The sequence below is a fragment of the Hydra vulgaris genome, chromosome 07 (assembly GCF_038396675.1).
Source record: "Hydra vulgaris chromosome 07, alternate assembly HydraT2T_AEP".
NCBI lineage: Eukaryota > Metazoa > Cnidaria > Hydrozoa > Anthoathecata > Hydridae > Hydra > Hydra vulgaris.
Window position 1 is genome coordinate 7,617,262 of NC_088926.1, and position 12,739 is coordinate 7,630,000.

A 12,739-nucleotide genomic window follows, 5' to 3' on the forward strand; every position below is an offset into this window, starting at 1 on the left:
CTGCGTCCAGGGAAGTTGTTATTTACCCAAGAGGTCATCCTCTTAAAACTATATCAAGTATGTCTGCCAACTTAGATCCTACTATTTATACTTTATTTTTTCCAAGGGGTGATGCTGGTTGGCATAATCAGTTCACAACCCTGAACGAGCTACATTGGTTAGAAATCATGTTACATTATCTCAGTATTACAATTATAAACTTTCAGTTTGACAATTTTTTTCTTCACTCTTTTATGGCAAAAAACTGTTTCAGCAATATGCTGTTGATGCGTATGTTAAAATTGAAGGCCAGCGCCTTGCTTTCATCAGAAATAACCAAAACAAACTGAGAAGCGAGCAGTATGATGCCATACACGAACATGTAAACAACCTTGGAAATGATCATAATGTTAGACCAGGCCGTGTTGTAATTTTGCCATCAACTTATGTAGGAAGTCCTAGAGCTTTAAAAGAAAACTTTGAAGATGCTATGGCTATAATTAAAAAGTATGGTAAACCAGGTCTTTTTATTACTTTCACTTGCAACCCAAAATGGCGCGAGATAAGTGAAAATTTATATCCAGGTCAGACAGCAAATGATAGACCTGACTTGGTTGCTCAAGTATTTAAACTCAAATTAAATAACTTTCTCAATGACATTTTTAAGCATGGTGTATTAGGGAAAGTTGTAACACATGTTCAGGTTATTAAATTTCAAAAGCGTGGTTTGCCACATGTTCATATTTTACTTCACTTTGCAAATGATGATAAGCTTGAAACAGCACATGATATTAATAATTTAATATCTGCAGAAATTCCAGATCCAATTGTTAATCGTGATCTTTATGACGTTGTTAAAACTTGCATGATTCACGGTCCATGTGGCATACTGAATCCAAATTCTCCCATTCATGAAAGATGGGGTGTGCAGCAAAAACTATCCTAAAGAATTTAATGCAAACACATTAGCAGTTCATAATGGTTATCCACGCTATAGACGTCGTGATAACGGTTCGGTTATCAATATTAAAGGTAAACAAGCTCCTACTTAAAATTATATTGTCAATAATAAAGAGAAAAAATTTAAAATCCTTAGTAAGAGAGATTTTTATCATTTTATATCAAGTAAGTTTAATTAAGATTTATTTTCTTTAGTTAATCAAGAGAGAGCTAATAGAGGTATTAGTTACATTAGTTAAGTGAATTTATTTAAAAAAAATTAAGTAGGTATTTTAACATCTATACATTTAAGTGCTTTTATTGTTTAGACACAGAATTGAAGGGTGAAATAAGTCAGTGCTTTTGCTGTAAGTATTTGTTAATAGAAATTTGTTTATTTGTACTGTAACTGGAATTTTAAAACTTCAAGTACTTTAGCTTTATTTTTTATTTTTTTCTAGGAGAGTTGGAAAAAACTAAGTATAAATTATATGATTAGTATAGTTAAATAAATGAAGCATTTATATCTGTGCTTCAGAAGTCAAAAGTCGGTTGTCACATTTTAGAAATTGCCCAGGAGAGAGGGAATAGTAAAATAATTAGTCTTATTTGGCTTATTCTTGATGGTTAAATTTATGTTATTTTTTATTACGTGTTTTATTTAATTTGTCTTCAGGCACATGAAATATAATTTGGACAAAAAATAAATAAAAAGCGAAAAGTTATTTCTGGATAACAGACGTTTTTCCTTTGAACATTGTGGGGACACCAGACCTTTTATATTGACCTAACTTTGTTTTACATTGTCATAGGACAACAGTCTTTATACCTCTGTAGATACTGAAAAAACTAAAAAGGTCTCATACATAACTCATTTTCACAAAAAACTGGACAACCCACCTTTGTCTTCTGAGGTACAGATATTAAGATTTAAAGTTTATTTTAGTTTATAGTTTTGATTTAGTTTATAGTTATTTTTAGTTTACTTTTAGTTAGTTTTAGCTTCAGTTATCTTTTTTCTCACTTTAGACAACTTTATGGAGGAAATGAGGGGAATAGGTAAAAAAATTATGATTATATATTTATTTATATGTACATATTATTTATCGATTATTCTGAGGTATATTTTTGTCTTTAGTGTCTGGTAGAAGCATAACTGGTAGGGCTGTGTTTTTAATTTTATATATTTTGTATGGAGAGATATGTGCAATATGTGAAAGAATTATTTAATATAAATATGATACTTTTAAGCAGTTCACATTTTACTCATATTTTTATTAAAATAAAATTTTTCACACGTTTAACCCTTTTTAATTTACGCTCTTTTTTTTTATTTTTAGCATCCTCTTTATCCTGTGAAAATGGTGAGGTTATGCTTTATATTTTGATTGAATAAAATTGCAAATATTTAAAAATTTTATTATATTCTTCTACTTGTAATTTTAGAGTTGTTAAAATTTGAGAGCTTTTGTGATTTTAGATTCGTTAACATTTGAACAGTACAGAAATTATCGCTCCCAACATCCAGGGCCTATTGCGGAGAGGTTCTTCAAAAAGTGGTGTAGTATTGGCGGTATGGATGAGCCCTCCTTCAAATGGAGGGCTCCATACCGGGGTGTTGGGAGACACCGAAGAAAAAACAGCAACCAAAAGGTTGTAAATGTCTTCTATCAGTGAAGATATTTATAACTATTTTGTTGCTGCTCTTTTTTTGGTGACTTATTTTTATTATTTTTAATTTGTAATTTTTTTTAATTATATATTATGTTGTATATTTGTTTTGGTCTTTTTCAGTTAAAAAATTTTTTTTGTTAAAAATAATTAATTGGTAATTTAATTTATTGAAAACACTGCTTTTAAAATTTACTATAAGCCAAAACAATATATTTAGCTATATAAATGCAATTTATTTATATCTCAATTTGATTTTTTATCTTTAATGTTTATAGTTTGGCTCCTTGAAGCATTTGTTATTTTGCTTTTTAATTAAAATATTTTAAATCTATTATGATGTCTTTTAAATTAAACTAAAGTTTACTAAAAGCCAAAATGAAATAACGTCATAAAACAAAACCGACAAGCTGCATCATGACAGCAACTTAAGTATGACAACAGGCTTCTGAAAAGCAGGTAAATTGTTTTTCAGTTTTTTTTTTCTTTTATGTCTACTTATCTGTTACAATTTTTATTTTAGGTTTGTCATATGACACATTAATGCAATATAAAAGATCAAAGTTTACATATTTTTTTCAATTTGTTATACACATGTTTGATTGTAAATTAAATTTTTTTTTGTTTTGAACGTATTTGTACTCAATTGCTTAGTTATTTTTAACAAATTTATTTAGTTGTGTGCATTTAACATTTTAAAAGCAATTTTCTTTTTTAATGAAAAATGTATCACAGGGGTACCAAAAAATTAATAACTCCTGTATAATTTACATTCACTTATTATTATTTAATTATTATTTAATCTTATTAATTAATTAAAGTTCATGTTATAACAAGAATTAAGCTTTAGTTTTTTGTCAATTTAAAGCAATATGAAGTGTTATTATTTTGTGTCAGTAACTAAAAACGTATTGTGTTGAACTTAGTAATGTCGAGGAAAATGGCTCTGCCTTACACACTGATATGACCTATGTCAATTGTAAATTACTCAAATAATGTTAAATAATTGGTAAATTATTTTACCTCCTCATACTTTTTATGTTAATTTGACAGATGGTTTAATTTTTTCAATTTGAAGGCGTTTTTCTAAAAGGGTATTAGTTAATGTTTTGCAACTTTGAATTGTGGAAAACCGCCACTATAAATTAATTACATAACAGACCAACCATAACCCGTATTACGGGTTGCTTTCTGCAAGTTATACATAAATAACGATATATAAATATGTATAAATGAATATATAAATTAAATTTTTCAAATGTGTCACAAATTTGTATCCCTTTAACAAACAAAAAAAGTACAAAACACATATTACATTAAAACACATATTAGAACACATTAAAACACATTAAAACACATATAGGATTGTATTAAATAACATAATTTCAATTGCAAAGAGGGGAAGAATCAATACATTCTTTACTTTTTTTGTTTTTTAATTTCACCCAAATATATTTTTAATTTCTAAACCTGGTCATGTGAGCTATTTAAGATTTTTTGAAAACTATTTAAGAAAATAACCTTTAAGAATAATAAATTCTAATAAAAGCCTAAAACTATAAAAAAAATATCAGGGAAATGTTAGAGATAAAAAATAGCACATGACCAGTCCATTCATTAATTTTTTTGAAATCTTTATTCAATCAAGAAACTTTATATACATCACAAAATATGTGATGCTTATAAACAAATCCATTAATATTGATCAATTCAAATTAAATAATAATAAATAAATCCATTAATATTGATCAATTCAAACTAAATAATCATGAATAAGTCCATTAATATTAAGCAATTCCAATAAACAATCATAAATAAGTCCATTAATATTGACAAATTCTAATTAAATAATCATAAATAAGTTCATTGCTATTGAGCAATTCCAATTGAATAATCATAAATAAGCCCATTAATATCAAGCAATTCAAATTAAATAATCATAAGTCCATAAATACTATAACTGCATATACTAATATAATATCAAATAATTCCATATTAACAAAATTTTTTTTATTGATAAACACTTAGTTCAATAAACATTAATGCAAAAAATCTTTTAAAAATGTTTTCATAGCACCATTATGCAAAATATAGTGTTTTTGCCAAACTTTGAAGGTACGCAGAATTAAACCAAAAAAAAACTAGCAATTTTTTATATATGTATATATTATTAACAAACCTGGTTTTCACCTGTTGAAAGTGGTTCAGATGAAATTCCCGATTGCACATTAGTAAGCAAAATGTTACCATGATTAGAAGAAGAAGCTATTGTATTATCATTGTAGTTAAAAATGCTGCAAGTAACAGGATGTGTATGATCCTATAAAATAAAATGAGTTAAAACTCACAGATCCGAATGTTCAGAAATACAAATGCTAACAACTTTTGTCTTATATAATAAATGAGACTATTAAAAAAATAAGGTTACAAAATAATAGATACAAAAATAAGATGACAAAAATAAACACACAAAAAAATGAATATCTATAAATACTTTTAAAAAAAGAGATTAATTATTGGACGTATAGTCCTTTTTGAGACTTCAATTCTCTAGGCAAAACATATGAAAAGACTTCTAACAGCAACACAACAACAACAACAAAAGGTTTTTTTATCATAATTGTTTTTTACATAACTTTATTATATTATTTTTATTCTTTACCATCTTTTTCTAAAAATTTAAACATTCACTTAAACAATTCTACTAAAACAGTTAAAAATAGTACATTAATGTATGAAATTAATAGTTGTATATAATATATGTTAGTATATTAAAATATGTTGAAAAAATAAAAATCTCTGTCATATGGCGCAAAATGTCAATATTTAAAGTTTTAGAACATTAGGACAATCCTGTCTAACAGAATTAGGTTAAAGCTGCTTTTTCAATATTTGTAAAAAACAAGACTTAATAAATAATTTGATAATTTTTTTTAAAGCTTTTTAGTCTACAGTTTTTAGAATTAGCTGTAAATATCAAATGTTAAAACTTTTTAATTTAAATATATATTTTTTTATCTTCCTGCTGACAAATAAGCTTCTGACTTTTCTGACACTTCTTGGATTCAGGCTGGCATAGAATCTTTTATTCCCTCTCAACGATTTCAAGTCATGCGTCACCCTTCTCCATGAAATCTCATACTCCATGGTTTTCCTCACATTGTGCTGGTGTAATTTCCAATTGAAACCATTACTTCCGTATCTATCAGCAAAACAATTGTCCAGATGCCTGTTTACTATTGCTAGAAACGATTGTAAAAAGGTTTTGTCTGAAACAAAAGCCTGCTATTCTCAGGTCATGAAATCTCGTACTTCATCTCAAAAATTACACTCTTGTGACTTCTGGAAAATCTTTAACAATATCAATAATAAGGGTAAATCTGTTGTTCTACCTCTCTTGTATGGTTCAAATTTTATCACTTCACCTAAAGACAAAGCTGAATTGTTTGCTAAGAACTTTTCATCAATATCTTCTCTTGGTTCCGCTAGTTGCATTCAACCTGATATAGCCAACAAACAGGTTGATCCATTGCTTGACATTCGTATCACTCCAACTTCTGTATCTTTAATGATTTCCTGCTTAGACTCTTCTACAGCTTGTGGTCCGGATAACATACCTGTTATAGTCTAACAGAAGTGTTCTCTGGAGCTGTTGTCTATACTTTCAAAACTATTCAACAAGCACTTATCAGAGTCTTGTTTTTTAGCATGCTGGAAAGACATCTGTTATCCCTATTTTCAAAAATTCTGAAAAGCGATCTGACTCGTCTAACTACCATTCTTTCTTACTTCGGATTCTTTCTATCTCTATAAATCTTAAATCTGTCCTTGTATGGAATACTGTTACCATATATGGGGGGGATCTTCCAATGATGCTTTTCCTCTTTTAGACCAGGTGTATAGTCATATTGTAAACATAGTTGGACCTGCTCTTGAAGCTGACTTCCAACCATTATCGCATCGCTGTAATGTTGCTTCTCTTTCTCTTTTCTACAAATACTATAATGGGCACTGCTCTAAAGAGCCAGCGTCTCTTTTGCCATCTACTAAAATTTATTCTCGTGTTATTTATCATTCAATTAAGTCTCATACTTATTTTTCAACTGTTCCTAAAAACTCTAATTTATCTAGTTTTTTTCCTCGAACATCAGTTCTTTGGAACTCGCTTCTTTCATCTTGCTTTCCTGATTCATATAATTTGCAATCTTCAAGTCGTCTGTCAATCATTATCTTGCTCTATAAACTTCATATTTTTCTTCCAGTAATTTCCAAATCTAATAATGGTTGCTTGCAGCCTTGTTAGAAGCGAAAAATGTAAGCTTTTGAAATTGTTAAAACTTTTGGAGTTCTTTTAGATATTAAAGAATGCCATCATTTTCAAAGCCTAGAAGTCGTCACCTGTTCTGTTACTATCCCAGAGAAATGCCCTACCTTCATTTTTTTTTTTTTTTTTTTTAATGTAATTCACCTCCTTAAAGCTGAAAAGGCCACTACAGATGAGGAGGCTACTTGTGGTTATAACCCTCTCTCAACTCTATAACTCTGTAACACGAACCTTGACAAACAAGGCCGCTACGCAAACCGCTTCATATACTTCAGATATGAAGTATATGAGGCGGGTTGTTTTTTTTAATGTTACAATAAAAGTTAAAAAGTAAAATAAAGAAACCAAATAAAACAATGTTCATCTGTAAAAACTTTATTTAAGAAAATTATTTGATTGACTTGTCTTCTTACAAAACAAATAAAGCCAAAAAGTTATTTAAGCAGAAACCACAATCATTATGTTATAATGTTAATAAGGTTTATTTATTAACTTAAATTAATAAACCTAATTAAACTAATTACTTGTAACTTTACTTATAACTTATTAAATAAATGCTAAAGTATAGGTATACCGACCAACTCCATCAATCATTTTTTAAATGTCAATATGACATTTAAAAAATGATTGATGCCAGTAGAATAGTTTAATGCCAGTAGAATAGTTTCAAGTACAAAAAAAAACAAAAAAAACATAACAAATAAATGGTTTGTTTTTTAAAGGTTAAAATGTTCAAAAAATTCAAAAATCTAGCAATTAGGGATCGTCCATAAATTACGCAACGCAAAATCTATTTAAAAAATATAAGTAGGAGATCATTTTTCTCTTTTGGACGGCAGTTTTTGCTGGACTTGAAAGGTTGTTTTTATACTTAGTTTAGTTTAAGACTATACGAGGGAAAATTTTTAATTTAAACATTTCAGAAATGTGCTGAAAAAAGAAACACTAAGCTAAACTTAAACTACAAAAAAAATTTAAAAAAAACTGATGAAAAAAAACTAACAATATCTTACAAAATAGAAAATATATAAGCTTCAAAATAAAACTTAAAAAACCTAAAAAAAGCAAAAATTACTTTTTGTTACATTTTTAATTGCACTCGAAATAAATTACTTTAAAACTTATCTTTTGAAACATTTTATTAAAGTTACGCAAAATGTTTTTACCAATTAATTCTAATGATTACTTAATAAATGAACAAATTTCATTTAAATTATTGAAAAGAAAATAATATGATATTTTTAAACTGTATAAACATTTTTTCCAAAAAGTTGCAAAAAATTGTTTAAAAAAATAACGAAGTCTTTTTAAAATCGTATTTTTTTAAACTATTTCATGCTCTGATTAGTAAGTCAAGTTTATTTAAATATTTCATTGCATTTTATTTAAAGCCTTCACGTAACTTAAAAACTTTAGAAAAGATTAATAACTAATATAATTAATAACTAAGTTATTTATAATGTAACAATTTTTTTATTGCATTTAAATTGTTAAAACATCAAAACACTGTGGTCAAATTGTAAAGAAAAAAAGTTTTCATCATATATACATGTATATCATATATATCATACATATCCATCATATATAGATGTGTGTGTATATATATATATATATATAAATATATATATATATATATATATATATATATATATATATATATACATATATATATATATATACATATATATATAGTTCTATAGTTTGTTGGCTTTAGGAAGAGCGGAAGGAAAAAAGTGATTCTTACGCCAACACATACGTCACTTTTAATTACTTTTGACTTTCGTCCAACATTTCCGTGTTGGACGAAAGTAAAAACCATTAATTTAATTACAAATTAATCGTTTTTTAAAAAAACCACAAAAACGCTAATTTAATTGACCAGAATGTTTTTAAAAACATTCTGAATGTTTTTATAACATTTTGAATGTTTTTAACAATATAAACAATGTTTTTATTTTTATTTTTTTTTAATAAAATGTTTTTATTTTTATTTTTTTTAATAAAATGTTTTTATTTTTATTTTTTTTACTGTAAATCATGCGCGGAGTGTTGCTACATTGACTATCTTATAGCCTGACTCGCAAGGGAGTGCTGCTACATCGACTGACAAATAGCCTGACTCGCAAGGGAGTGCTGCTACATCGACTGACAAATAGCCTGACTCGCAAGGGAGTGCTGCTACATCGACTGACAAATAGCCTGACCCGCAAGGGAGTGCTGCTACATCGACTGAGGGTTTGGTTGGGGCAGGCAGTCTATCATTATTAAAAAAAAAAAATTCCGGTCTTGCATTTTAATTTTTACTTTTTGTCAACAAAATATCGAAAAAACTTTCGGACAACATCTAAGGGTTCTATATATATATATATATATATATATATATATATATATATATATATATATATATATACATATATATATATATATATATATATATATATATATATATATATATACATATATATATATATATATATATATACATATATATATATATATATATATATATATATATATATATATATATATATATATATATATATATATATATATATATATATATATATATATATATATATATATATATATATATATATATATATAAAGGGTCAAATGAGTGCTGTACATAGGTGCCCCCAGAATATTTTTGAGACCTGTCTAAAGAGGCAACCAACAATTGCTAATTTTTTTGATTAACCTTCATAAGCTGTCTTAAGAATTTAAAGAAAAAATCTCAGAGAATTTAGTATTGTTTTGTTGTTAACAGTTGGTTACTTTGTTTACTAGAGCAAAGAGTTTACCTTATAAATTCTTTTAGCTGTTTTAGATTTAATATCCCAAATGCATACAATATGATCCACTCCACTGCTTACAAGATACCGAGAATTTCCATTGAAAGCAACACTAGATTGCTCACACTATAATTTAGACGTCGCCAAAATATTAACAAAAATACACAATAAATTAAACTAAATAGACAACAATAATGTATTAATGCATATGTGATATAAAATAAACAACATGTATTTTAAACAACATGGAAAAATAAATAATACTATAATTTAAAAAAACAGCAAATCAAACAATAAACTAAGCAACTAATCAAGAACTAATTAGGAACCAAATAAACCAAACAACAACTTCAATTCATTCTAAATCTATTTATTTCACTAAGTTGATCAGGAAAATATATTTTTGCTGAGAAATGTCTCTCTGCCTGTTCTAACACACCACTGTATCAGATATAGACACACAGATTCAAAAAAATGATTTCCTTGATTTTCAGACAGGCATAATTTCTGAAGATATAAATATAAAATTAGAACATATAGAGATGTGATATGTGAGATGTGATATTACCATGTAAACACCACATCATAGAAATAAAAAAAAACTTAAGCTGAACTGAAGTTAACCATAGGAGAATACAAAAAAATGATTTAACCATATTCAATATTTAATGATCTGTAGTGAATGGTATTTGTAATGATAATATTACAATACTACAACATAATAAAAACAACAGTAGTAACAACAATAAAAACAATAACAAAATATACATATAATAGTATAAATAAATATGCATACATATTCAGGGCTTGTGATGAAGAAAATCGTCAAGCGTGTTATATCGCGCTCGTAAAATTAGAACATGTTTTCAACGGGCGTGATTATGTGCGCTCGAGATAACGTCGGCGAGCGCGATGAAAATTGCTAAAGGCGATACTCATAAAAAGCTTTTTCTTTTTTATATCTTTTTTTATTTATTACATAATTCTTTCGTCAAAAAATGTTTGAATTAGTATCACACTTATGAAACTACTTCAACGAAAGAGATTTTTATACTTCCAAACTTCTTGTATATTGTCAGATCGCGATTTTATTTTTAACTATTTATGTTATAAAAAAATAATATCAAACAAAAACGCAACTTCTTATTGATTTAGTATTGAAGTATAATTTAGTGACTTCGTTTAGTTTTGCTTCGTTGTTTTGATATATGTATTTTAAAATGTTACTCTGTAAACTTAATTAACGGTTAATGGTTTTTATATTTCTTGATATTTTTTATTCAAATTAATTATTTAATTTTTTTCTAAAATTTCTTTTTTAAATTACGTTTTTTTATCTTAAAAATATAACACAAGAATAATTTGAAATAATAATAAATAAGAATAATAACTTTTCATTTAATAAATATTGACATCATTACTTAGTTTTCTTTTCGAATGTCCTTAATTGCGAACATTCTAAACAACAGAACCGTTTTAAATTTGAGTTAAAATAAATAATAGTTAATAAAAAATCTATACTATGATCAAAAACTAATTTTAAAAATTACTCTATTATTAATATTTATTTTTATTATAAACGATGTGTGGAATATTACAAACAATAAATCAAATAAGTTTTACTTGATATTTTCACAAGATTAAAAATACTCCACGGTTTTAATTTTCTTATAATGGTTTTCTAATTTTCTATTCTTATCTTATTTGCGCATTTTTGTATTCACATTGTGTTTCCACGTGCACATTCCATTATTGAAATTAGTGACGATTAACGACTTTAAACTGCTCATTCATTACTTTAGTGCAAAAGAGAACGACGTTGTGCTTTTTATATTTTATATCAGTTGTTTGATAACAGAATATCTTTAATAAAAAGTCTTTTTTAAATATTTTATGAAATTAAAAAAATAATCTTGAACTATTGGACAAGCGTTATTTTATACGCTCGTTATAAGCTGAACGAGCGTTGTTTATCGCGCCTAGAAAATACCGTTTACGGGCGCGTTTTAGGAGCGGAGCGCGATCGCGCTTGCTTCATCACAAGCCCTGCATATTATGATGGCTCTTAAAACAACATTTTTTGAAAATGTCTGCTCTGAACCCCAAAATATATAGTAAAGTAAGACTGGATTTAAAATTGTTTTTGAATAAAAATTATTTTTAGGGGTTGTTCAAGACCTTTAAACATCAGACAGGTCCCTAATATTATGAAAAAAAGTATTTTTTTAAAGTATATTATGTTGGATCTTAAAAGATGCAAAATTATATAAAAGTTTCAAAACAAATCATTATTATATAAAAAAAAATTACAATCAAGAAGTTTTGTAAAAATGCATATTTTTCATTTTTAGTTTTAAAAAATATCATTTTGTAGACAGTAAAACTTGAAAATAGAAATTTTTTAATAAAATGATTTGTTTTGATACTTATATAATTTCACTTCTTTTAGGACCCAATATGATAAACTTTTAAAAAAATAGTTTTTTTCATAATATAGGGACCTGTCAGATATTTAAAGGTCTTGAGCAACCCCTAAAAATACTATTGATTTAAAAAACTTTTAAATCCAGTATTACTTCACTATTTAGAACATATTTAGGGGTTCAGAGCAAACATTTTCGAAAAATGTTTTAAGAGCCATTCTAATACATATATATATAAAAAAGTATAATTTAATAAAAAATATTATGTTAAATATTATGATGAAATTTCAAAAAATATCATAAATCTTTCATACTTATTTTTAAATGAATATACTTTATACTTTTATGTTATAATAAAAATAAATTATAATTTCTTTGACTATTATTTTACTTACAGAAGTAGGTATATTTATAACATCTTGATCATCCTCTTGTAAAGATGCAATATTTAAACCTCCTCCCTCATGTGCATAGGCTATCAACTGACCTGTATTCAATAAAAATCATATATATATATATATATATATATATATATATATATATATATATATATATATATATATATATATATATATATATATATATATATATACAGGGCTTGTGATGAAGAA

The 12,739-nt window shown here is 26.3% G+C and overlaps 1 protein-coding gene across 2 annotated transcripts in view; it reads right to left on the reverse strand.

Moving 5' to 3' along the window:
• Positions 1–12,739, reverse strand: part of LOC100202642 (protein NEDD1) — a 56,653-nt gene that overhangs the window by 38,069 nt on the left and 5,845 nt on the right. For both annotated transcript variants that reach the window (XM_065800943.1, XM_065800942.1), the window contains exons 2-4: positions 12,524–12,615; positions 9,715–9,831; positions 4,769–4,909 (exon numbers count right to left, since the gene is read on the reverse strand). In XM_065800943.1, the coding sequence (XP_065657015.1) occupies positions 4,769–4,909; positions 9,715–9,831; positions 12,524–12,615 (350 nt within the window). The remainder of the gene's footprint in view (positions 1–4,768; positions 4,910–9,714; positions 9,832–12,523; positions 12,616–12,739) is intronic.